Source organism: Glycine max, chromosome 14, assembly GCF_000004515.6.
Source record: "Glycine max cultivar Williams 82 chromosome 14, Glycine_max_v4.0, whole genome shotgun sequence".
In the NCBI taxonomy this organism is placed as follows: domain Eukaryota; kingdom Viridiplantae; phylum Streptophyta; class Magnoliopsida; order Fabales; family Fabaceae; genus Glycine; species Glycine max.
Genome location: NC_038250.2, coordinates 498,638 through 526,054, shown reverse-complemented (window position 1 = coordinate 526,054; position 27,417 = coordinate 498,638). Strand labels below are relative to the sequence as shown.

General features: G+C 30.9%; 3 protein-coding genes across 3 annotated transcripts; 2 read left to right on the top strand and 1 right to left on the bottom strand.

The window, feature by feature from the left end:
• The first annotated feature begins 4,319 nt into the window (after nt 1-4,319).
• On the top strand, nt 4,320-7,099 carry LOC100816671 (BTB/POZ domain-containing protein At5g48130). Its single transcript, XM_003544130.4, has 4 exons — nt 4,320-4,572; nt 4,660-4,729; nt 4,822-5,976; nt 6,332-7,099. The coding sequence occupies exons 1-4, from the start codon at nt 4,478-4,480 to the stop codon at nt 7,022-7,024; spliced, it is 2,013 nt and encodes a 670-aa protein (XP_003544178.1). The 5' UTR covers nt 4,320-4,477; the 3' UTR covers nt 7,025-7,099.
• Nucleotides 7,100-13,149: 6,050 nt separating this feature from the next.
• Nucleotides 13,150-19,482, top strand: LOC100795907 (heterogeneous nuclear ribonucleoprotein 1). Its single transcript, XM_006595597.4, has 5 exons — nt 13,150-13,412; nt 13,513-13,639; nt 14,014-14,240; nt 14,577-15,780; nt 18,927-19,482. Exons 3-5 carry the CDS (start codon nt 14,019-14,021, stop codon nt 18,938-18,940), a joined length of 1,440 nt encoding a protein of 479 aa, XP_006595660.1. The 5' UTR covers nt 13,150-13,412; nt 13,513-13,639; nt 14,014-14,018; the 3' UTR covers nt 18,941-19,482.
• Nucleotides 19,483-23,807: 4,325 nt separating this feature from the next.
• Nucleotides 23,808-25,861, bottom strand: LOC100775680 (cytochrome b561 and DOMON domain-containing protein At2g04850-like). Its single transcript, NM_001317407.2, has 2 exons — nt 25,047-25,861; nt 23,808-24,600 (listed from the first exon to the last, which is right to left on the bottom strand). The coding sequence occupies exons 1-2, from the start codon at nt 25,795-25,797 to the stop codon at nt 24,173-24,175; spliced, it is 1,179 nt and encodes a 392-aa protein (NP_001304336.2). The 5' UTR covers nt 25,798-25,861; the 3' UTR covers nt 23,808-24,172.
• Between the last annotated feature and the right edge of the window lie 1,556 nt (nt 25,862-27,417).

Here is a 27,417-nt window from a genome sequence, read left to right as displayed (position 1 = left end):
GATAAAATTCAAGGGGAAATGGGGTTGGATTTCATGTTTCACCCCATCTTTTATAAACTCAAAACCAAACTTTCCCATCTTTTGTGGGAACCGGATGAAAATAGGCAAACTCGCATTTAATCATTGTTATCCCTAATTTTGCTATAAGTAGATGAATTGTTTGGAATTTTCATTTTCCAATGGAATAAGTGAGCTTTAAAAAGAAAAAAAAAGTAAAAATAAGAGAAGAGAAGACATATATTAGTAATCTCTAAAGTATTCAAAGCATGTTTTTTTTTCTTCGAATTTAAAGATCCCTCCATAAAAAATAAAAAAATTTAGAGAATTCCGCAGTGTTGACATTAAGAATCACAAATCTGCTATACAAAGATTTGGTAACAGCATCATATTCGTATTCCTTGGTAGTTTACTACTGCAAATGATAAAGCCTTCCTTAGGCGGCGTGTCAATGGTTCACTGTCTAAGAGATGTATATTACTATATTAGAAAAGAAAAATATCAAACATATTTTTCTTTTATAAAATCAGCAAAGCAGTGTTATTAAGGGAAGTCGATACCAGAAGTACCAAACTTACAAATAGAGAGATTATTTTATATTTATATCTTCATTGATATAAATATTATATAACCAATATAAAAAAAATATAAATATTATCAAACATATATCTAAAAAATAGAGTGTATAAAAAGAAAGAAGAGAGATAAAAAAAAAAGAAATGGAGAAAAATGTATCAAACGATACAATAGAAAAAAAATGATTAAGTGTATATTTCGATTAAAATTTGTAAGATTAAATTTGAGTTAAATTTAAGTTTATAGAAACAACTCAAGTCAAGTTTTGTTATTACAAAACTTAATTTCTAAGCAAAATTTTAATGTGTAATCATATTTTTGAAACTAATCAAACATATATATTATGAAACTGAGTTACTCTTCGATAGTAAGCTTAGCACCCAAAAATATTTTTTGAACCGTTAATCAAACATGCTCTAAAGAGACAAGAAGAAAAATGAAATGAAAATGTAACAGAAGATACAGTAAATGCATGACGATAAATGCTCACAAAAAAAAAAAAATATATGCATGACGGTAAGTCGGTAATAAGCCTATTAGAAAAATTCCACTTCTGCATATGTATTGGCAACTTCGATAAATGATTACTTGATTTCTACGAATAGAAAACTAATACAGCTGCATCAAATTCCTGTGGGATTTTGCTAGCCAGTCTCTTGATGTAAGACTCAATTATAAAAAATAAAAAAAAAGCCATTACGGTATAAAAAACGTACACCTTAAGAATCACATGCAAAAACAATATTTTTTTTAATAGAAGGTTACGTATCGCAAAATCCGGAAGCCGAATGTCATTAAGAAATTTTAATAAAATGATGTGTAGCTTCTACAAAAAATATGTGTAAAATATTGGTGATAAATTATGTTACAGTTAGAGTTTAATTACAAAAATGTATGAAAAGAATACTGTGTTAGTTATTATGTTTGGCAAATCCATCTTATTAGCTAATTTAAAATTAAAATCTATTTTAAAGCTGAAAGATTATAAATAAACTTATTGAATTAAAAGTATTTGACAAAATTAATTATAAAAGTAATTAATAACTAATAACATAAAAATGTATTTATGTAACTTTTGTTTTTGTTTAATTTAGAGTTCATAGCCTAATAATTTAGAGAACACAAGATTCCCTTCATTTAACTAGAAGACTCGTGAGAGGCATCTGATTTCTAGTCTTATAGGATGGTAATTAAGAAACATCTGTGATAAGACTTTTTTTTCTGCGTTATAAAGGACGATTGAACTTTTACTACTTTGATTGATTGTAACTTTCTTTTACTTATTTAGTTAACTGTGTATTTTTTGTATGATAATTATGCATAAGGTAATTAAAATATTTCTTGAGTACAAGAAAAATGTTAGAATTAAAATATATCAATTACAAGTAAATTATTGGTTTGCACTATAAAAACCATGCAAGCATCGCCTGGTATCCCCATTTTGTGTATGAGCTCATTTTTGGTTTTTCTTTTCTTTTTTCTATTATACCCTCTTTCTTTTTATTCTATCTCTTTCTCATTTTCTCTATCTACTGGTCACTTTCTAGTTGCACTTATATTCAAGGATGAGATAGTAACTAATCTAAATCATCATCTTAACCCAACTAACTACTTTCTAACTAATTGGCTATCTCCAACACCCTCCCAAGTTGGTAGTTGTTTATTAACATTTACAGCTTGAGATAAATACTAGAAACCGAAATAACGTAGTCAGAAGGATGGAAGAAAGAAGAGGGGAGAATGGTGAGTTCACCTCAAATCTGCAGGAGGCAAAACAATTTAACAACTTTATTGAAGGGATGATGCTTGTGGAACCACCATTTGCTGGTAGAATGTATACTTGGTTCAGATGGGGGTGGGCGCTTGTAGTAAGCTAGACAAATTTCTTCTTTCTCGTGTCTGGATGCATGGCATCTGAGGGTGAATGGATTTATGCCTGTTAGAGGGTTCAAAGACTTTGTTAAGGAGAGGTATAATCAGGGTTGGCCCAAGGGTAAGATATTCAGCCTTAATAATTTTTTTACTATTAACATCTATATATTAGACGTATGCGTTATTAAGAGCCGTCACACTCAGTGATAATATTCTACGTGTTGCTATGCGTGAGGTCCTGTGGTGCAAGCTTGGAGATCCTTTGTCTTGAAAGAGAAGCTCAATAGATTGAAAGCATACATAAAGGTGTGGAGCAAAGAGAATTATGATGATCTGGAGGGGACGTGCAATGAATGTCGTGCTCGAATTGAATCGCTGGACCTCAAGGCAGAACAACAAGGTCTGTCTGAGGAGGATGTCTTGGAGAAGGGAGTGTAGATGGGAAAACTTACCAAGTAACAAGTGGAAGATAAATACTTTCTTAACCCACTTGACAGAAAAAATCAACATCTTCAACCACTGAGAGAGAGATATTAACCATTCTAAGTAGAAGCCGTATCGTATGTTTAATCATTATTGAACATGTATCTGAAAAATGAGAATGCACATATATATGTAAACGATCAAGAATCATGAAGAAAAGCTACAATGGACTTTGAAAATTTTAGAATTACATGTTTACTCAAATATTCTCTACAATATAAATATAAATTTAATAAAACACAACATAAATCATGTTATTACTAAATAAGATAAAATCCAAAAAAAGAAATTCAATTTTGCAACGCATCACGTACTTTTCAAAGAGTGGGGAAAAGTAAAATATTGGATCCAGGGTTCCGTGGTTGAAAGGGAAGCAAAACCCAATAACCAAAGCACCCCAATTTGAGTAGCCGTGCCGTCTTGGGCGTTAGGCATACGGCACATAAAGGAACCGCAAAACTTCACATGCACTTCACCATCTTCTTTTCCTTTGCAATATTTTAAACCTATCATTTCCTTAATTGCCTATTTATTTCATTTCATACCCCTGCATTTCTTTTTTCCCAATACACCCAAATTGTTCTTTTATGAAAACCTATACCAAATCCAACGTAACTTGTGTAAACTGTTTGGTCCCACCATTTCCCCAAATGCCTCATCAGCCATCAATTAAGGTCCTATACGTTGACAAAGACAATCGAGACTAAAAGTTTCAGCCGTTGGATAAGTTATACTTAAATACTAAAATCATTACAATGACACTAGTTAAGCAAATAAACAAAAAAAATAGTTAAAAAATACAAAACACATATTCAAATGATTAAAAATATTTAATAAAATATAAACTAATTTCTATCCTATTTTAGTCTAATAATATCATTGTAGGACTAAGGGGATCTAGCTCACTTAATTAAACAAAGTGTTAAGTGTTGTAAATCTCTTTCCTCTTTTTGATTTCCAATGATAAAAAAGTACTATTATAAGTGATAATATTTTCTCTTTAAATAATATTTAATATAACTACATATATAAAACGGAAATTCTAAATAATTTATCAAACTGAAATAGTTTCATACTAATTGATTCATCCACTAAGTATTAACTAATTAATTTGATGGCTGGTTAACATAATACTCATGAATTTTAGGATTAGGGTTTTATGGTTGCACATACATAAACTTAAAGTGCAAGATTGAGATGTTAGGATGCATGAAAAGTCACCCTATTCTATTGGCCGAGGCCGCCAAGTTGTAGACCGAGAATTCAAGTTCCCAACATTCGAGAACGTTTTTGAAGCCTTAAAATTTGGAGTTCGAGTTTCACTCGTGTGCATGTTGACTTTGACTACAGCAAGGTAAGTACTAGTACAAATTCAGCAAGAATATGTTGGGGACAAACTCCTCAAATCTCACTTCACCACACTACTTTTCTTTCCTTAACATCAGAACCCTGCTGCTCTAGTTCCTTACCAGATAAGGATTCAGAATCATATGCATTCGTTTAGTCACAGTTAGAATAAGTAGCATCCATTGTCAGAAGTAGCACTAACATGGAGGTTGTGAGTCCAAAAGATTATTCTGTTGCTTCTAGTCCTTACTCTTCACCTAACATTGGAGCCTTGCTCAAGATCAAGGTCATCACATGGTAATATATACATGTCATTGATCATTCATTCCATTTCCACGCGTGTTTATATGTCTGAAGTTTTTCTCATGCGATTTTTTGTCACAGGAGCCAACAAACAGGTTTACCTGTTTCTGTCCGTGTTCGAGTTAAAGACAAGATATTCAGCCTGCATAAAGTAAGTTTAGACACAATTGGAATCCAAGAATGTTTCACATAGCTTACTAGTAACTGCCTTAATTATTTATTTGCATGTCGTGTTTATTGCAGTTTCCTTTGACTTCAAAGAGTGGATACTTCAAGAAGAGATTAAACGATGCATCTGACGTTGAGCTTCCGGAAACATTCCCTGGAGGACCAGAAACCTTTGAGATGATTGCCATGTTCGTTTATGGATCCTCCACATTGATTGATCCTTTTAACGTTGTGGCCCTTAGGTGTGCAGCAGAGTTTCTTGAAATGACTGAAGATCACTGTTCGGGCAACCTTTGTGAACGGTTTGATCTTTATCTGAATCAAGTTGTGTTGCAAAGTTGGGATGACACCCTTATTGCACTTCAAAGGTGTCAGATGCTGCTTCCTTGGTCTGAAGATCTGTTAATAGTGAGTCGCTGCATTGAATCTCTTGCCTTCATGGCATGCATGGAGGTGCTTGATCCAGAAAGGAGGAGAGACACTCCTGTTGTGACAGTGGAAGAGTTGGCTTCCCAAGATTGGAGCTGTGAAATAATCAAGGATGATGCTGTGAGCCAAGACCTGTGGATGAGGGATCTGATTGCTCTACCCTTTGGCTTTTTCAAAAGGGTTATAGGGTCTTTGAGGAAACAAGGAATGAAGGAGAAGTATGTGAGTCCCATCATTGTTTTCTATGCAAACAAATGGGTGCTCTCTAAAAAGACACGCCAATTTTGGGAGAGTTCCTGTGACAAGATTGGGGAGGGTGGCATGAATAGCAAAGCTTCTGTGATTCTACAAGGTGTTGTTGATCTTCTTCCAGTGGGTGATAAGGCTAGGAAAGTGATTCCAGTGGGGTTTTATTTTGCCTTGCTTTCTAGATCTCTTGAGTTGGGGTTGACGACTGAAAGCAAGGCAAAGTTACAAGACCAAATTACATCACTTTTGCACTTTTCTCAAGTGGAGAATTTTCTTCTTCCAGAAAGTGGAGCAAAGTTAATGTCCTCTAGCATGGAGTTGGTGACTATGGAAAGCATAATTTCAGCATATGTAGCATCTAGCTCACGTGTAAACCAAACCCCAGAAGCCAGCAATTACAGGGTTGCGGAGTTGTGGGATGCATATTTATTCAATATAGCTGCAGATCCAGATATGGGGCCAAAGAGATTCATGGAACTCATTGAAAGGGTACCACCATCTTATAGACAGAATCATTACCCCCTTTACAAAACAATCAACAGCTTTCTCAAGGTAAGCAAGCATTCAGCATTCCTCAAAAGCTTCTTAAAAAAGTAGGACTCATCAATTAAACTACATTAGTTGATTACACATGCTTTCATGCCAATAATACTATCTGTTTAGGAACTGAACACTACAATGAATGTTCAGGATTCTACCTAGTGGTCTAACTGAATAATTAACTAGAATGACACAATAATCATGGTCCTTAGAATAAGAGAAATAATGAGTAAATACTATTTACAAGCTTAGCAAAAGTTGATCATAGCTCATTTCCCAACTTATGTCAAAGACCAATCATTAAAAAAGAACAATACCATTTCAACTTTAACATATTTCGCTTTTTTCTTTCTTTTTCTTACTGTAGACACATTCAGGTATTTCCCAAGATGATAAGGGAGCAGTGTGCAAGTATCTGGACTGTCAAAGGTTATCACAAGAGGCATGCATTGAAGCTGTTCAAGACGAATTGATGCCTCTACGTCTAATTGTCCAAGCACTTTTTGTTCAACAACTCAATACACACAAAGCCTTCAAGGAATGCTCAGATTCATTTAGATATGCACATTGTGGAGACATGTCAGGAAGCCTATCAAGCTCTAGGTATCCATATTCTGCAAGTCAGAATCTAGGAGAGAGCCCATACACTGATGGACCTGAGCTCAGTAGCAGGCCATTGAGCTTCCTGCTGCAGAAAGACAATGTGATGCAGAATTTCAAGTTCTCAACTACAGAATATGAGTCAACAAGCTTCAGAATCCAAAATCTTGAACAAGAACTCATGTCCTTGAAAAGAAGCCTTCAATTGCACAACATTGTTACAAAAGCAGAACCAAATTTGATCAAAAGCCAGAAGATGAAGCCGTGTGGCATAGAAACTCGATCACTGAGCAAAAGGAGCAACCCAATTGGACAAGCGACTAGTTGCATCAGTTCTGTAAACTTTGCTTCACAAAGAAGATATGCAAACAGGCTACTCAAGGTCTTTCGCCGCATAACTTTGTTTGGAAGTCGGAAACTGAAGAGAAAACCGGGAACTCCTAGTCAATTGTCCAAGTAAATGTAGCATAAGAACTTTACTATTGATGCGTATGAATATGGATACGAATAAAACCATGGAGAGTTGGAGACTCAATTCTCTTTTTCCTTTCATCACATTTCATTGAAAATAATAAGTAAACAGGAAAAGAGGGAGTGAGAGAAAGAAAGAAAAGGAATAAAACAAACAAAATGCTAATGGGCATTTAATAGGCTAATATACTTCATTAACATTCATAACATATATGTCCATTAAAATTATATAAAGGATAAGGTTGTAGATATTAAACTTTGAAGAGCTGACAAAAAAGATTGGGGTTCAGATGGCTTCGACTTGTCATATTTGAGTACAAAACACTATTGGTTTAACTTGACATGATAGGATCATGAAGAAACTCTGCTATTATATGTATATAATATATGTATAATATATATATATAAGAAGATTGACATAACTAGGCCATGTGAAATTCCACAAAACTTGCAGCTCCATTGCATGATTTGCATCTTGGACAATGGCACAGTGATGGTAGCTGACATTGACAGGCATGCAGACATCAACCCACTAATCAGTTTTGTCTGTCTTTTTGTCTTCCTCAAAGTAAAGAAGGCACATTTGTAACATAATTCACTACTGGCTGTCAACTTAGTTACAGTATCAACAATTGGTGATGTGAAGCACTGAACCAAAAGCTTCTCCTGAATGGTTTAATCACCCACCAGTAAGATTAGCATATCTGAATAGAAAACACTAGTAGTTAGAGTACAATGGGTAAACATTATAGAACCATAAATATCACTTCATTATGAAACGGTGCATTAATTACTGCATTATAGCCAAAAAGTTAAAAGCAACAAACTTCATTCATAGTGTACTTTCAGTAACTCCCATATTTGGCCCAACCAATTTATTGATCCCTTTTGAGATTTTTTTTTTATATAATATTGCCCTTAAGTCGCACCTCCTTACCCATAATTATATAGTCAATGCTATCTCTCTAACATGTCAGTCGATGGCAAGGGTAACCAATGATGGACTTGTAACTTTTGAAAGAATAGTTCCTTTCTATTATTCCACCTTGCAAGCTTCATGATTGAACCGAAAACACAGGCATCAAACAAATAAAAGCTACATTCTACGCATTTTTTTTAATGCTGATGAATACTTTTTGTGAGTTTTCTCGCTTTAAGGTAATCTCAGTTTCTTTTTTGTTTATTACATATTCTTATATTCTTGGTGTAAGAGACAGATTCCTTGTGATTTACAGGTTAGGTCCTCCTTACAAATATGTTAATCTCAATTGGTGGTCACCGTTTATTTTGATCACTGCAACTTATTATCTTTTGAATCTATAGACGAAAAAAAATCCTTATGACATGTGAACTGTGATTAGCATATATGAAATGAATATCATCTTTTCACTCTACAAAAATATCACCCTTTTGTATTACAAGAAAGTCAACTAGACAATTGCAGGGGAACGTTCGCACTACCTTTATTATCACTTTTTTTTTTCTTTCTCGAAGCTAAAATATACATTGTTTATGTTTTAAAACAATGATTGAAGAAAATAAAAATGGAAAAAAAATCATGTTGTTGCAAGATAAAAGTAGAAGAAAATGAAAACGCATTCAATAATAAAACAATAGTAAAAAAAGAATCCTTATTTTTTTGGTTACAAAAAAAAAAAAAGAATCCTTATATTAAGGACATTAGAATTTTTCTTTAAGCTAGTATATCATCTTTGACCTAATTAGTTACTTGATACCTTTGAATGAATAACAAATTTAAGCTTAAAGAAATAAAGTAAGTTATGTTTTAAATTTGGTCTAAACTAAAATATTTGATACTAAAAATATTATACAAAATTTTAATTATAAAAATATTTTATGTAATATTTTATTATGCAATTCGACCTTTGACTTACTAATTCAATATTTTGACTAATCTTATTTAGATAAACTTCTTTATAAAGGATAAGTAAATAAAAAAATATAAAATGAATGAGACTTAAGATAAAATTATCTTATGCATTTAACTTTTATAGAAATCCTCTCATTTAAGTTTTTCAAGAAATTAAAATAGGTAAGTTGATTGTAGTTGACCAAAAAAAAATTCAATCCATTTTACCTTTCTTGTTTTCATGTTTATCAAGAAGTTTATCCAAAAACAACTTAGACGAATGACTTAATAAAATTTAATACATTTCAACATTAGTTAATATCAAAGATTTTCCATTTTTATGATTAACACTCAATGCCAGTAAATAAAAAAATGAAAAAGAAAAATGAATGCGTACAAAAAGAAAAAAAAAATATCTTGTTGCTAGATGAAAGGGAAAGAAGATGAAAATGCATTTAATAAGAAAACAAAAGTTAAAACAATACTTTGAGATATTTTTAGTATATTAGAGTTTGTCTTTAAAGACTAATAAACCAACTTTGATATAATATGTTACTTGATATATTTGACTACAACAAATTTAAGCATAAAAAATATGATTCAAATTTAGTATTATTTTTTAAAGTTAAAATTTAGTATTCACTTAAGATATATACATGTTAATAAGTGTAATATAAAATTTTAATTGTAAAACATTTATATATTATTTTTGTTATGCAATTTGATCAACGACTTATTTATTCAATATATTTTGACTAAGTGAAATAACTCATCAAGAACCACTAGGGTTGGCCTAGACAAGAGGTTTGAGATAGTATGCATGAGGTGAGGTTATAGGATCAAATCTTAGTGCGATTATTATAAAAAAAAAAACTCATCAAATTTGATACATTTTATTATTTGTTAGTATTAAGAGATTTTCTTTTTCTTTATTTTTTCTGATTGATAGTCAACACAGATAAAGAAAAAAACAATTGCACGTAAAAAAGAAAGATGAAAAAAAAAATCATGTTGCAAATAAAATTAGAAGAAAATAAAAACACATTAAATAAGAAAATAATAGTTAAGAAGAACCTTTATATCAAGGATATTAGAATTTTTCTTGAAGTTAATAAACCAACTTTGACCTAATAAGTTACTTGATATATTTAAGTGAATAACAAATTTAAGCTTGAAGAAATAAAAGTAAATTATGATTTAAATTTGGTCTAATAAACTAAAATATTTGCATAGTAATAAATTTTATATAATTTATAATTATAAAAAATTGTATATTTTATTTTATTATCAATTTGACCAATGTCCTACTGATTTAATATTTTCATTAAGATCTTATTTAGACTTTGCTATAAATATTTATAGGATAAGCAAATAAGTACATTTTTTGAGAGGGGCGATGAACTTTAAATCGACTAAACTCTAAAATGAGTATTAGTCTCATTATCGCCAAAAGGTTAAGATCTATGGCGATACCTAAGAACTCCATTGAGAAGTCAAATATCTTAATTATGGTAGTTAAAAAAATAATTCACTTCTTTTCTAAGTTAAAATTTACTAGTGAATTTAACTTTTATAATAACATTCTCATTTAACTACTTTGAAAACTAAAGTTTACATATTGATTTTAGTTTATAGGAGTAACTCAATTCATTTTACTTTCTTTATTTTTTTTTCTACAAATATTTTTTGACAACTTTATTCAAATAGAAGCTAAGTAATTTACTTAATCATATTTAATACATTTAACCATTGGTCAATACTAGAGATTTTCCAATTTTAGGATTTGTGGTCATCGGTCACCGGTTGTTGATAAGCGCCAATAAAATGAGAAGAAAATGAATGCACAAAAAAAAGAAAAATAAAAATCATAAAAGAAAGATAAAAGCATAAGAACATTGAAATACAATTAAAAGGGAGTATATTTGATTGAGTTTTTAAATGATTTTAGAAGACCTTTCATGATAAAGAAGTACTATAGTATTTAGTCAAGATTTTCAAGTAATATAAATAAGTATTATGGTATTGAATATTACACTCATCCAATAATCTAATTTGAACTTTTTAGATTTTTTCAGACTTCCTCCAATTACACATTATATCTTTTCTTTTTGTGGAAGACAATACAAACATTGATCATTTATTTTTTCCTATCATTTAAGAATAATATTATTTACAAATATTTGCAAGATATTACTTGATTAGCTTGATAGGTATTCTTGTGAAATTAATTTTCTTGATTGATATGGTAACTAATAAGTATTCATTTGAAATAACTTGATTATTAATTCAAATTGGGGAGTCACAAGAAAGAAACAACAAAGAAAAGAGTAAAGAAAAAGAATAATAATTAATTATTAAAGATGTGACTAGTAGATAATTTTGTTTTTTAAGTATGTGATAATGATTTGGTTCTTAACTTATATGTATGAAAAAATAAGTTATTGAGAGATATTCATTCCATAAAAGATCTCAATATCTCAAAAGATTAGTCATTGACTTTTGTTCAACGAATATCTTGATTCACATAAATTTTTTTTATTGATTTGATTTTTTTTTATTTTTATTGAAATCTTATAATTTTTTGTTATATTTTTCATTGATTCTTATAATCTTCAACCTCTGTTAAAAATCCATAAGATCCTTTCAAGTTTTATATTTTCATAAATTACTTTTAATCTTATAAATCCTTGTGATGTAAATTTAAACCATCAAAATCTTGATTATAAAAGTCTTAATTTTTATTATAAGTCATTATATTTTCTTTCCTTTCAAGTTTTATATTTTCATAAATTACTTTTAATCTTATAAATCCTTATGATGTAAATTTAAACTATGAAATCTTATATAAAAGTCTTGATTTTTATCATAAGTCATTATATTCTTATATGGTCTTTTAGAATTTTCAAAAAAAAATTTAATATCAAAATAGACTTTTAATATCCCAATTCAATATATAGTTATATCAATTAAAATTTGAATTATTTTAAATTATATTTAGTATTTAAAAATACTTACTGATATATACAGATCTAGATAATAAATGCAATTAAGTAAATTCAAAAAACAATCAGACAAAAGAACAACGATCTTAGAAATTATTTTTTTTAATGATCTCAGAAATGATTTGAACATGTTTTTATTTTATTTAAAACTAGCAGGTAAAAATAAGAAGCAAAAAAAACTAGATTTCCATTTTTATTTTTCACTAATTTGAAATCAATAACAAAAGATTAATTAAGTTTTTAGTCTTCAAATTATGAGGTTTTGAATTTTTGATTCCTAATTTATTTTTTTTAAAAATTGATCCTTACAGAATTTGTCATTATTAAAATTAGTTTTTATTTTTAATATTCTTTATTAAATGATGAAATATCATGAACAAGAAAGACAAATTTCATTTGTATGTCACATACATATTATGCAAATTTTATTTTTATTATATTTTATATTTAAGCCCCTATGAAAGTATAACAACCAACCATCCATGACATGGTTATCAAACTCTCGAGTTAACTCGCTAACTCTTACAAGTTTACGAGTTCACCTGGGAGTTGACTTTTGGGTAAACTCTTTTTTTAATAGACTCTGGTCAAATTCTATAAACTCTAAGTAGATTTAGTAAACTCTCGAGTTTACCATCGAGTCAACGAGTTAACAAGTTAAAAAAATTAGATCAAAATATAAGTCATTTTGGATTATTTTCTGTCTATTTAACATTCGACATATCTTCATTTAGTGTATTATTCTCAAATACAAAATTTATACCTTTAATAATATCAAACCATTGTTCTCCAATAACATCAAACCCTCGATGAGAATGATCTACCACCACTATAACGTCTATTATCTAGTAGTGATGTTAGTATATGGAACTCTCACAATTTTAAATAAACTCTCTAGTTTGATAACCTCATCCATAAGGAGTTATGTCACACAAAAATAATTATTTATCTTCCTTATTCACAATCTATGATGATACATAGTTATATTCATAACTACTTAAATAAACAAGTTTTAACATATATCATTAATGGGAGAGATGATTTATAATAATTAAAAATTATTTGGAGACCAAACTTTTTTAAAAAATAGTTTAGAGAAAAAAAAATTAAAATCTCATATTTTGAATACTAAAAACTTAATTAACCTAATAATTAATGATAGGGAAAGAAAAAAGAAAAATACAAAAAAGGGTAGAAAGAAAATCATCATCTTCCATTTGCAGAGGCACTATATAATGGTCATACCACATCTCGCAGCTTCTCTCTCGTCTCGGCTTTCTCCTTATAAACTTCTTCCGATGTGTTTCTCTCTTTCTCTCTCCGTACTCTTGCTTTCTTCATAAAATTTTGCAATCGGTTTGACAACTGAATTTAAATTTGGTAATCAAATTAATAATTGAAAAAAAAAGAAGAAGAAAAAAAGGGTGGGGAGGCATAGCCAGATATTGAACCTGCCCTCTGTTCTTAATCTCATTGTGCCTCCCCTCAGATCTCGTCTTCAATCGGTGGGTTTCGACGGAATCTCGATTGAAGTTTTGATCTTTGTTCAATTGGGTCTGCCTTTCGATCTTTGATTATTGAAACTTTTTTGTGGGTTTTCTCCAGGAGTGCTTTGCCTTCATTGATTCACTGCTTGATGATTGTTGATGAAGGATCCGTTGTTTCCTAACTGATTCCGACAATATCTATTTTTGCATCGTTAATACAGTCTCTCAGTTAGTCTAAATTTAAGGTATTGCTTGTAATGTTTTTTTTTTGGTCATGCTAGGGACTATTTGTATTTCAACAATTTGATAAATGATAATGCTATCATGTTTTTGATTTTATTCTACCCGGATTTGTGCGCATTTCATCCCACACCAGGATTTTGTTTTTATCTTGTTTTATGTGAGTCATTAAAAAAAATGAAATAAAATTATGCTATCGCCTATAGATATAAGTAAGAAATTGGATTGGATCCGTCAGGAACACGCCTTTTTCTTATACCCTATGGTTAGGTGCTTTAGAAGGTTGGCTTTGTCCATTTCTAATGATGCTGCTGCCACTTGCATTTCTAAGTTTTTGAGCTGAAATGCTAATTGGACGAGGCGTGTCTTTTGCTTGTAGATAAAATGCAATCAGATAATGGCAAGTTATTTATCGGTGGGATATCATGGGACACAAATGAAGAGCGACTCAGGGAGTATTTCAGTACTTATGGGGAAGTTGTGGAAGCAGTGATAATGAAGGATCGGACAACAGGTAGAGCCAGGGGATTTGGTTTCGTTGTTTTTTCTGACCCAGCTATTGCAGAAATAGTCATAAAAGAGAAGCACAACATTGACGGAAGGATGGTAATTCTTCTTGTTTCCCCCCTTTTAAGTCTAAAGCTTGCATTTTGACATTAAGGTTCTCTTTTTGAATTAAGCAACATTGAAAGGTAGCAGTTTTGATGTTGAAATGTACTCCGGTTTGCGCAATTTATATTCACAATCTCAAAATATCTTAGTTAGATTTTAAAATGGGGCAGGATTACATTAAATTTTTCACCATATTTTATATTCTCTAATCTTTTGATTTTTGTTATTGTTCTCTTTTCTAAGCATCTGTCATAAGGATTGACAGATCTTGAAAACTTTTTTATTTTCTGATCTTCGGTAAATACTCAATCCTGCTTCCTCTCTTGCTAGGTTGAGGCGAAGAAAGCTGTTCCTAGGGATGATCAGAACATACTGAGTAGAAACAGTGGCAGCATCCATGGTTCTCCTGGTCCAGGTCGCACTAGAAAGATATTTGTTGGAGGTTTAGCATCAACAGTGACAGAGAGTGATTTCAAGAAGTACTTTGATCAGTTTGGGACTATAACAGATGTTGTAGTTATGTATGATCACAACACTCAGAGGCCAAGAGGTTTTGGATTTATCACTTATGATTCTGAGGAGGCAGTTGACAAGGTCTTACTTAAGACATTTCATGAATTGAATGGAAAAATGGTTGAGGTCAAGCGAGCAGTTCCTAAGGAGTTATCGCCAGGACCAAGCCGCACCCCACTCGGTGGATATAACTATGGTCTTACTAGGGTCAATAGTTTCTTAAATGGCTTCACTCAGGGGTATACTCCAAGTACTGTTGGAGGCTATGGACTTCGAGCGGATGATAGATTCAGTCCTGTTGCTGGTGGTCGAAGTGGATTTGCTCCATTTGGATCAGGTTATGGAATGAGCATGAATTTTGAACCTGGTTTGAATGCTGGATTTGGAGGGAATGCAAATTTCAATAGCAATCTTAGCTATGATCGGGGAATAAATCCTTATTTTATTGGCAGCTCCAATAGGTTTGGCAGTCCTGTTGGATATGAGAGTGGAAATGGAGGAAACAATTCTTTCTTCAGTTCCGTGACTCGAAATTTGTGGGGTAATGGTGGCCTTAGTTATGGAACAAGTTCTGCAAACTCCAATGCATACATTGGATCCGGGAGTGGGAGTGCTGGAGGGAACACATTTGGCAACACTGGAGTCAACTGGAGTTCTTCAGCAATTTCTGGGCAGCAGGGAGGAGGGAACAATATGTCACAAAGTAGTGGCAACCTGGGATATGGAGGTGGTGACAACAATTATGGTTTGGGGACTGGAGGGTATGGAAGAAGCTCTGGTGCCATTTTTGCACCAACATCTTCATACTCTGCATCAAATGGCGGTGTTGATGGGGCTTTTGCAGACTTTTACAATAATAGTTCAGTTTATGGGGACCCCACTTGGCGATCTTCAAATTCTGAGAGAGATGGATCTGGTCCCTTTGGTTATGGACTTGGTGGCGCAGCTTCAGATGTTTCTGCCAAGAGTTCTCCTGGTTATGTTGGTGGTTACACTGTTAATAAGAGGCAGCCAAATAGGGGTAAGAGTTACAATAATTTAGACGAATGCCCTTTTCTAGATACTAGGCATTTTGAGGAAATGTTATCTGATTGATCTCTGATTAATGTTTTATCCTCTTTGTTAAGTTTGCTATTATAATCGAACAATTGTAATTGGTTCTTTATGCTATGTTCGACCCATTACTTAAATTTAAATAGTTAGGTGAAGTTGTGGATGCTTATTTTTGAAAAACTTGTTTCTCAGAACAGTGTTCAGTGACATTCAATCACGGACATTATTGCTCTGTGGTTATTCAATAGAAAGGGGTGACATTGACTAAATAAGTAATTATCTATGTTTAAGTTCATTATACTTTTGCCCCATTCCTTGTTTTCCCAACTCCATTCCCTTAATTATTGTATCTGTGTGCCTTATTTTGTTGTATAAGTAAGCTTCTTGGAACACTAGTGCATCTTTAGATAACCATAATGTCATTCAGATGCCAGAATTCTAACTACATTTATATGGTTTTTCTTTCTAATCTTGTGTGGAATATACTTCAAGGATGTGAAAATTGAGAGGTCCCATAGGTATCAAAAAGTAAGCTTCAAATTGAAAGATAGCTATTACTGAAACAAGCAAAGTTAACCTTCATAGAAATATGTATATGGTTGTCATTGTTCCACAACCTAACTTTGTTTTAGCATGGCTTGGGTTAGAGGGGGAAGGGTTTCAGATTATAGATGGACTTTCTACCATACCTAACAGTAGGAAAAAAAGTCCCTAGTTTGAGGGACGAGGAAAGTAAGCAAGGTGCACAGTGTTGATTTATAGTTTTATTAAAGAACAACAAAGCCTTATCCCACTAGATGAGATCGACAACATGGATCACATAACACCATTTGGCTCGGTTAAAAACCAAAGCTTTAGGAATAATATTTAGCCTGAGTTCCTCTTTTACAACTTCCTCCAATGTCCCTTTTGGTCTTCCTCTTTCCCTTTTCACGACACTAAATCATGCAATCTACTCCTAATTGTCACCTTGTGTGGCCCCTTTTGTACATTCCAAATCACCTTAACCAATTTTTTGTCATCTTTTCCTCATTTAGTGCCACACTAAACTTTTCTCGTATGTAATCATTCCATATTATGCCCTTTCTTGTATGACTGCACATCAATCTTTACATTCTCATTTTTGCTACTCCCACTTTTCTCTCATGTTATCCCTTTAAAGCCCAACATTCACTGACATATAGTATAACTGAACGTATAATTGTGTAATAAAACTTGTCTTTGAGTTTGGTAGGTACTTATCCTTTGTGATCACAAATAACTCTCAATGCCTTTCTCCATTTAAGCCATCCCACTTGTATGACATCCTCATTATTTTTTCCATCATTTTGTATGATTGAACCCAAATATTTAAACTTAGAAAGCTGTGATATGACTTACTCAATTTTTAATTCCGAGTCATATTCCTCTTGTCTCTTGCTAAAATTGCAATGCATATACTTTGTCTTACTCCTACTCAAGCAAAACCCTTTGTTTCCAAAGTCTGCCTCCAAAGTTCAAGCTTAATGTTAATTGCTTCCCTTGATTCCTCAATCAAGATTATATCATCCGCAAAATGCAGGCAATTAGGGATAATTTTTTGTATGTCCTTGATAAGCATCCAAGACTAGATTAAACAAGTAAGGACTCAAGCCTTAAGCCGTGATGTAATCCTGTCTCAATAGGATAGTCCTTAATTTCACCACTTGGAGTTCTCATACTAGTAGTTACCACTTCATACTTGTTTTGTATAGCATGAATTATAAGCCTTTTCCAAGTCAATAAAAACCATATGTAAGTCTCTTTATTTCTGTACCTTTGCGTCAAACTCTGTCAAAGATAAATAACTTCTGTTGTAGACCTTTTTGACATAAAATCAAATTGATTCTCTACAATTCTTGTTTCTTCTGTGAATCTATGTTCAATCACCTTTTCCTCTAATTTCATAGTGACTCATAATTTCACAATGTTGATTTATATTTTATAGAAAAGAATAAGGAGGGGTATATGCTCTTATATATTATGAAGTTTCTATTAGTGATTTAGATGTTTATTGGTGTAAGTAGAATTTGAATTCTGCTAGAGGCAAGGCTCAACCTTACACATACATTGACGCTGTGCACATGCAGAAGTATTTTTAATGAAATTAAGTTCTCAAACTAAAAGTATTACTTCACTCATGAACAGAAGTTGTAGAAGCTGTATAACTTAATAAAGGTGAGGTTTCAATGGAGATTATCATAATGACTCTTGTCTAATTGCATCTTTTCCAATGAAAACAGTTGGGTATGGATCTGCGGATTCAAAATCTGCATGGTTGATTGTAGTTTTGTGAGTTAGCAGATGGAGAAAGAAAAACAGAAAAAGTTTGTAAACATGTTGCCCATAATTCCATTGAAGTGTTAGAAATGATCATTTTCATATACATAGATATATATTCCAGGCTCTTTTCAACAGTATTGCCTTCTTTTTTTGAGTGTCTTTCACAAAACTTGAAATCAGGGGAAGAAAACTGACTTCTGGATAGCAATCATAGATGTCATGTAAACATCATACTAGAACTAGTTCTTCAATGTCCTTTTCCTTCTGAGTTGTCTGATAGATTTTAGATGTTTTGCTGCATGTGTTTAGAGTATGCAATCAAATTTTCATAGGAGAGTTGAATGTTTTTTTTGTCTGTTATTCCCCTGGTGCTCTACCCCTCCCACTTAGAGAGCAATATAAGAAGTTTTACCCTCTTGATGTTTAATAGTTAGTCAAGAGGGCTGCTATAACCCCAAGTTCTTTGTAATAGAGTAGAATCTGTTCTACATCATTTTCTTCTTTATGATATGTTATACTATGTTCAAATTTTTTCCAACAATGAATCTCAATTTCTCTAGTCTTGGTAAGTTGTATGGAAGTTCTTTATGATATGAAGTTATCTTTGATCTTTTGTCTTTTAGCAAAACTTGACTACAATTCACTTATACTCTTTCTGCTGTATGCTCCTTTGTAGTGCTCCATTTTTTCACATCAACATATAAATTGGATGGAAATAAATATTGATGCATTATACTTGTGAAGTGTCCTTGCAAATTTTCATTTTCAGTTGTCTTGTATGCCAACACTGATAAACTTGTATATTTACTTCAGGAATCGCTACATAGGAAGATCGTTTTGATGACACGAACTTGTAGGTGAAGATAATCCAGTGAAGCAGGTGAATTGTGAATTTTGCACACCACTATTGTTACTGAATTTCGGTTTTAAGACGCAAGATGTTTGGTTTTCTAGAGCTAACTGGAGTGCCTGTTTTGAGGGTTCAGATATAGAGATAGATTACAAGGGAATGTTAAGGCTTGAGTTTTTGAGTTACTGTTTAGGTTTATGGGATTTGAGTGAGATGTAAAATCTGATTGCGGGATATAGCGGAAGTGTATCATGCATCACTTGTGAGGCAGCAGTATAAAAAAGATGGACAGACATCATTTCTTTTTTCCTTTTTCTTTTTGGGTAGATTTTTTTCCTTTTATGTCTTGCAAAGTTGTGGGTTCTTCTCAGGAATTGTTTGTTTCTTCATCCGTCATTTTGGTTTGCTTTTAGCAGATTGTATCTGAGGTTTTTGTTTATTACTAGTGTGAAACATTGAAGGGATACCCATCTAGGGTCCCGTGAATAAGTTACCATATGTTCTGATTCTTTTTCTAAAGGGGAATATTTTATGCTACAAATTTATCAAGGTTTTTGTTTATTACTAGTGTGATAAATGGATTTATTTTTCCCCATTTGAATATTTTCCAAATTTTGTGAACTATTTAGTATTTTATTACACTTGCTTTTATAGAGATTTTAATAATATAGTTGAGTTTTACCCCATTGCCATTCTTAACACAGCTAAATCGTTTAAGATAGATTTGTAGAACTTTGTAAGCGTCATTAATAAAGCAATGCACCCAATAAAAAAATATCAAAAAATTAAATATAGATGAATTCTTTTAGAAATACGAGACTAGATTTTTTTTATTTTTTTTAATCAGTGGGCGTTTGATGTAGACATGGCTGAGGTCTATTGTATATACTACTGTCAAAGTTTTGGTGTTAACTACGAAGTTAGACAGCAACGGTTGGCTGGTTATGTTTGTGGTATCTAAGTTTGGTCAACGGTGTGGTCGTTAGCCGTCTAATCGCTTATAATTAGTGAAGGTTATCAAACTTTTTTTTTAGGGAAATTCAAGATGAAACTCAACATAAGCCATGTTTAGTTTGAATATAATCATTAAACATACAAGTATAATTTTTTAGCATATAATCCTACTAATATTGTAAGTGGTTTTATTTATATAATTTCACACTCATATCATAAGTATAATCATAAATATAATGTAAAGAAAAAAAATACGACCAAACATTTTTTTATTATTTATTCTTTTATTTTAATATCATTATATGCTATTTTATTTATCAATAATAATTATTTTCTAGCATATCTTGATAACAATACTGCATGTGATTTCACAATCATATCATAAATACGAAGTAATGAAGAAGAAAAACATTTATTATTATTATTATTATTATTAATTTCAATATCATTAGATGTTATTTTTATTTATCACAAATGTTTATTATATGTTATTATGTTAACATAGAAAGTTGTTCTTATAAATCATAGTATTAAATTTTAGATTTGAATGAAAAGTTACACCATATTTACGAAATTAAACATATTTTGCATAACATCTTATCTTAGGTTATGAGCTAAAAAAATTGTAAATGTTTAATCTTATTAATAAAAATCTTCACATAATTAATCAAGATATGTTATCAAATAAGATATTTCATATAGTTATTCACTAAAATTTTAAAATAATTTATTTAAAAATCATAGTTATGTCATTAATGTATTATTAATTTTTTAAATAACATTAAATGTTAATTTAATATTATTAGAATTGTTATAATTTATTAGGCTCACAACATTCTACCCAAGGTTATATAGAAAATACAACCTCTCAATCCATTTGCTAAAAGTTATAAACATCAATATAATATTAATTTTAATTAATAACTATAATTAAAAAATTGAATTTTAAAACAATTCCATTCTTTGTTTTAATATCATTAAATATTATTTAATATTTTCTTTTTACATTTGATTAAGTCAATGATTGTGTATTTATTAATAGTTTGGTCGGTTAAATTTGATTGTGTATTTATTGTAAGATTTAAGTATATATCAACGAGTGACATTACTTTTAAATATTTTTTATTTATTATTTTATGAAATATATTTTAATAATTAAATTAAAATATAAAAATTGTATATTAAAAATACATTAATGTGGACAATTTAATTCTTTTACTAATCAACGATTAACATTCATTTAAGTCTCTTTTACTAATATATTAGATTTTAAATTTGTGTGATGCACGAATTTGGTTATATTATATTATATATATTTATTATTTATAAAAACATATCTATATATATATATATATAGGTTAATAATATAATTGTTAAAATATTCAGTAGCATATTAAATATAATTGTATTGAAATTAAGGAAAATAGTTAATTGTTTATTGAATTATAAAATTATTAAAATACAATCTACCTATTCAATGACTATGATAAAAAAACGATAACATAATATTAATATCAATTAATAGCTATAAATAGAAAAAATGGAAAAAAAATAAAAAAAAATATACTGTTTCTTAAATTGACTATAAGAGGTTTAGTAAACAAAATTGAACAGTGAATTTTTTGTATCATAAATTTTACTATTGAGATCTGAATAGCTTTTTTTTGTGACGATGTGAATAATTTTTTCTTTTTATGTATGATGATGCGTTTAGTAAATTATTAATGTTAAATTATAATAATTTAATATATATTAATTACTAATAGTTAACTTTTTTAAGATAATAGTCAATTTTATTATCATAAGTTGAAATTATAAATAATTTAATATATATTAATCACTACTAGTTAATTTTTTTAAGACATTAGTCAATATTCTTAGCACCACTTGAAATTATAAAATATATTATTTGTAAATAAAAAAATCCAAATTTTCACTCACTATTATTCATGAGATATATTGTAAATTAATTACATTAGATAATATATATATATATATATATATATATATATATATATATATATATATATATATATATATATAACATTTTATATGAGAATGAAAATAATTCTCATTTATTAGATTAAACAATTTAAATTCAAATAAAAGCATTATTTAACCATAAAATCAAATATGAGATTTTATGGTCGTCATGCTCGTGACGACGACGATGGTTATAATGGTTATTATGGTGGTGGAGGTGATTGCGACGATGGTTGTGATTGTGGTGACGATTTTAATGTAAATTCAATCTTTGAAGGATTTGATTTCTTATTTGGTAAATCTTATAGAGATTTTATAATCAAATATTTTAATTTAAATTTAAAATATTTTAATTTAATGGATGAAAAAATTGATTGTTCTCATTCTAAGATGATAATTCTGGTATGAAACGTTATAGGCATATATTTCTAAATTTATATCTTTAATTATTTTTGTTAAAAACAAGTCTATCCTTAATTAATGAGTAAAGTGAAATATTAAATATTAAGTTGATGTGGTCAATTTAATCCTTCATTAATGTTCAATTTGATTAAACTAAATCTAAGATTATTGTGTATTGTGTATTGTAACTTTTGATCGATGAATAAATATGATTAAATCAAATAAAGAATGATAATGAAATTAAAATTTTGATCTAAAGATTTAAAAAACTTCAAACTTCAAACTTCCTTTACGTATAGATATATAAAATATATAGATATATAGATAGATTGGATTTAGGTGTTGTACTTGCCTGTTTAGCACATCCTTCTTTAATAGATTAGAAACTGTTCCGATCTTCAATCTTCTGGAGGGTTAATGTTCGGCATTTAAGAAATTGTTTTTCTTTAATTTAACTCTTATGTCTAAATATCTAATTATTGTAGGATTTTTTGGTGGATGGTAAAAAAAAAATTATTTTTGGCTTAATTGCTTATTTATTTTATTCAATTTTGTTCCACTATTAATAAATGATTCAATTTGATCTCTTAAATCTTTAAAATGATTTAATTAGATTCCTTAATTTGTCAAAAATTCTAACATGAGACTAATTTAGACAAAAAGGACTAAAATGGATGGTATTTGAAAAATTAAGAGACCAAATTAAGTCATTTATTAATAGTGAGACAAAATTGAACAAAATAAATAAATAATGAGGCCACATAAACGATTAAATTAGGTTCCTTCATTTTTATTCTTTTAGCGGAAAAATGACTTTTTTGTTTATATTTATTGGCTTATTGCAATTTTAGAAAAATTGCTTGTTTTTCTTTCAAAATATTTGAAAAAGGTATTCGATTGTTATTTTCTAAAATCGATCTGTTTCTGCTTGCTTTTCTTTCCTTTTTAAAGATATTTTGAACATTTTAACTAACTCAGTATATTTTTACTAAAAAAAAAATTTGTCTTTCGAGTTCCAGTTGTGTATAGAAAAGAAAATCTTTAGAGTTATTTTTATCATCATATAAACGTTTTTCACTCGAAAAATATCATATCCTATAGAAGATATTTTTTAGTTTAGATCAAGAGACAGACAAATCAAAAGCAAAAGACTTTGGGAGATTCTTTTTGCTTTAAATATATGTCAAACAAAAACTTTCTTCCAAAGCATCATTCCAAACAAATATATTTATTAGGAAAAGAAAGATTGTGTTGCCTGATTTTGGAAAGTAATATTACATCCACCAGAAGTCAGAAGACATGAAGTCGAATAAAGTGAAAACCTTCTACATTAGTAATTTTTCTTCCCTCCTCGTTTGAGCCTAACTGTTTCTATTTTTGTATTTGTTTAATACAATTTCTATATTTACATCCTTTCATCTGCCCTATTTCTACATTGGGTGATTTGACTGATTTCTTTATAGCTCTGCTGGGAAATTAAAAAAGAAAAAAAGAGAGCCATGTAATTGGATAGTGGGAAGCAACGAATATCGAATAACATACAAGTTACAACATGGTCTCGTCTTTCTTCTGACTTTCCTATTCTTCTTTTTGTGTGGTGCTCGGCTACTTGGACATTAATTAATCTATCATACTTCTTACATGTTTTAGATTTTTTTTATAAAAAAAATATAAGCGTTAACCACAAGTGATTTTTTTGGACTTAAAATAAAAGAATTCATGATAAAATAATTTATTTAAGTTTTGAAATGATTTAGATATTATGAAGTATATTTCAAAACCTTTATAATTACACACCTTGGCATTGGATACAAAATGAAGGAACAATGAAATACTAGAGTAATAATGAGGAATGTTAATTGTGGATGGCTTAGTGGGAAGTTCCAATGAGTCCCTCTCTCCTCATCTTGTCTTCCTTGGATTTCCTACAGAAGACAACCCAAGAGTTGACCTCCAAAGCAATGCAAAGCCCAATGAGAGTAGAGAGCCCTAAGCAGTAAGTCAACTTGGCATAAGATCTGCTGGCCCCCATAACTTCAAATCCCTGAAACACATTCACAAAACCAAGAACCACACACGAGTAACCTACAAAATGGTGGTAAGACTTCCAGTACTTCCTGAACTTGTTCCTGGTGTTTGGCCTAAATAACAACGCCAGAGTCTGCAGAGCCCCCAGACAAAACACCGCCATTCCAAGCTTCCGGTGGAGCCTATACTCCACTCCCGGCGACAGTTGCCCCAGCCGGATTCCGATCACAAACCCCACTGTTCCCAGAACGAAACCAAACAGTTGTATTCCTGCATGCATAATATTTATTTTCTCTCCAAATTAAGCAATTACTACTCTATCACAAGTCATTGTCAAACAAGTATTTAAATGACTGCCCGAAAAAGGAAATGTGGGGGTGCTAAATGAGTATTTAAAAGGTTCGAGTGTCCAAAAATCAGAATTAAAATTAAATACAGAACTGGTGATTGTTGTTGTTCTTTTTTATTTGTAATCCTTCAAATAAAGAATAGTGATATGTGAATATTTTGTCACTCTAAACATTTTATTAACATTTATATATTTTTTATATCATATCATATTATTTATATTTGTCTTTTTTGTTTAGCTTTTTACTGTCTACTATATTAAAAAAACACGCATATGGTTATTTAAAAAAAAAAGAAAAATAGTCAAACCAAAGATATGAATGGTTAAAATTAAAGAGTAATATGGAGAATTGTGTTGATGATCAGACCTGCATGAGCATAGAACCATGCAGGGCCGAGAGCTTGAATGTGCCTAAGGTAGCGTGCCGTGATGGCTCCCATTGGTAACAAAATGCCCCACGATATGGCGTTAACGGTGCCATGGATCACTCTCAACGTCGTGAGATCCGTGTGCTGTGGAGCAGATGAACCCGACAACACGTCAAAGGTTGCAATGGAAGCCAGATCGGTGGAAGTAGTTGGATGAATGGTGGGCGAGTACCCCTGAACGTAAAGTCCCCTGTTCCAAACAAGGTGAATCTTGGTCTTGTTCGTTTGCAGTTTCACCGTGCCGAAGATTTGGATGGCGGCGCCGTTGTGCACGGTGGCCATTTTGCCGCCGTACATGGCGGCGGTGGAGGATAGGAGGTGGATGTCAAGGGGGCGAGAGAGCAGTGGAGATTTTTGAAGCTTCACTGTGGGGTCAAGAATATATGATAGAAGCACTATTTGGCCGGAGTTTGGGTCCGGGAAAGCTATTAAGGCACGTGTTCCGGTCATTTCGGGCGATGTGGGATTAATGCCCCATCCAACCCACCCTGAAGGTGATATGAAGCTTCCAAAAAAGACTAGTTCTAAGGTTGAGTTGTGGGGGTGGAATGTCCATGCTATGGAGGCTTGTTGGGTTGGGAGGTTCATGCATTTTTCAAAGGTTTTCGTGGCGGTTTCCACGGTGCAATGGGATGACAATGCAATGTGGGGAAGGGAACACACAAGGGAGAGGTAAAGAAGAATTAGCATGGTAGTGCCGTGGATCAGTGATGGATAGACTGGGAGAGACTTAATTGTTCATGTTTCAATGCTTGCTTTTGTTAACAACAATGTTGTGTTTTGTAATGATGTGTTCAGGGTGAGTGCCATGGATTTTTTTTATTATTAAAAAAGTTTATGTGAGTTGCATGGGTCCCAACTTCATCATAATTAGGATAGAACTTAAAATTCAAAGAATTTTTACGTTTACTTACAAATTATCTACAAATAAAATTCTGGTATTGACAGTAAGAATCATGCTTATGTCTTTATTTTGTACTAACCAATTTTTGCTAGCTGTCATTATGGATTTTGAGCTCGTAATAAGTGAAAATCGTTAGTGCTTTCTTTCTTTGACGTGGGAAATAGTATGTAGTTTGATGCTTGACTTTGAAGGAAAGACAAGGTGTATGTGCGTTTGGTAGAAATGGGACAATGTGATCGGGTTTTAAAATTTGTATCTAGCGGTGGGAGTAGAGGGCAATATAGTATATCAAACGAGATATTATTATGTCGATCGAGTGCGGCTACTCCTTTTGATTATAGTCATTGTCTTCACGAGATACGAAGGTTGATGTTTGCATATTGTGCTTGGCTTTGAAGCTATGCCATAATCATTCTACTTCAGAAATTTTACCCGTCCATTTTGTTTTTAAACAAATGAAATTTGTGTTTTACTCGTCCTTTAATTATGTCCATAATTTGAATCCCAAACTACGAGAACAAAATTGTAAGGTTAAACATATATATTACAGATTTTCAATTTGGTCTTCTGCGTGTAAATGTTATTGGTTTGGTTTATGTCACCGTCGTCATAACACCATCTTTAATTGTCCTATGTTGACAGTTAAAATGCTTAGGCATTCTTAATTTGAACCCCCATATATAGTGTATTTTTAATCTAATCCTTTAATTTCTCCTATAGCGCATTCGGTATTCTTAATTTGTTTAATGATCTCTATAGTATAGAGACTAAAAATTAAGAATGCGTTGCATGTATAAGAATCAAATTAAAAATGTGATTTATAGATTGGAATCAAATTAAGAACACATAAATCATTACAGATATATTATCATGACAACAAAGGACTAAACTGATAGTTTGTATGTATTAAGACCGATTTAATACGTTGATGGGTAAGGGACTAAATTGAGAATACGTTGTAAAGAGACTAAATTATATGTTTAACTAAAATGTAATGTAAATATAGCTACAAACTTTTAATCGTTAGGCTGAAAACCCATTGATTAATTATAGACAACAAAAAAATTATTTTAAAAACAAGTTTTTAAATAAGAATAAAATTGAGATTACCGTTCCTAGAATATTATATTCTTGTACTGTAAAAGGGTTATCAAGTATATATAACATTTCATAGTTATAAAAAAAGTAAAAATAGTCTGTTGGTAAATATTTGAGGGCTATTTATTAAAACGTCTTGCTCTTAACCCCAATACTTAATTTCATGTTAATGAATTTGCTAGTAAGAGCAAAATAGTGGTACCCAGAACTATATTAGCAACAGATGATGATATGACAACATTTTAGAAGATTGAAAATAGAAATATGTTATTGATGATACTTTCTCTTACATTAATTTCTTTTACATC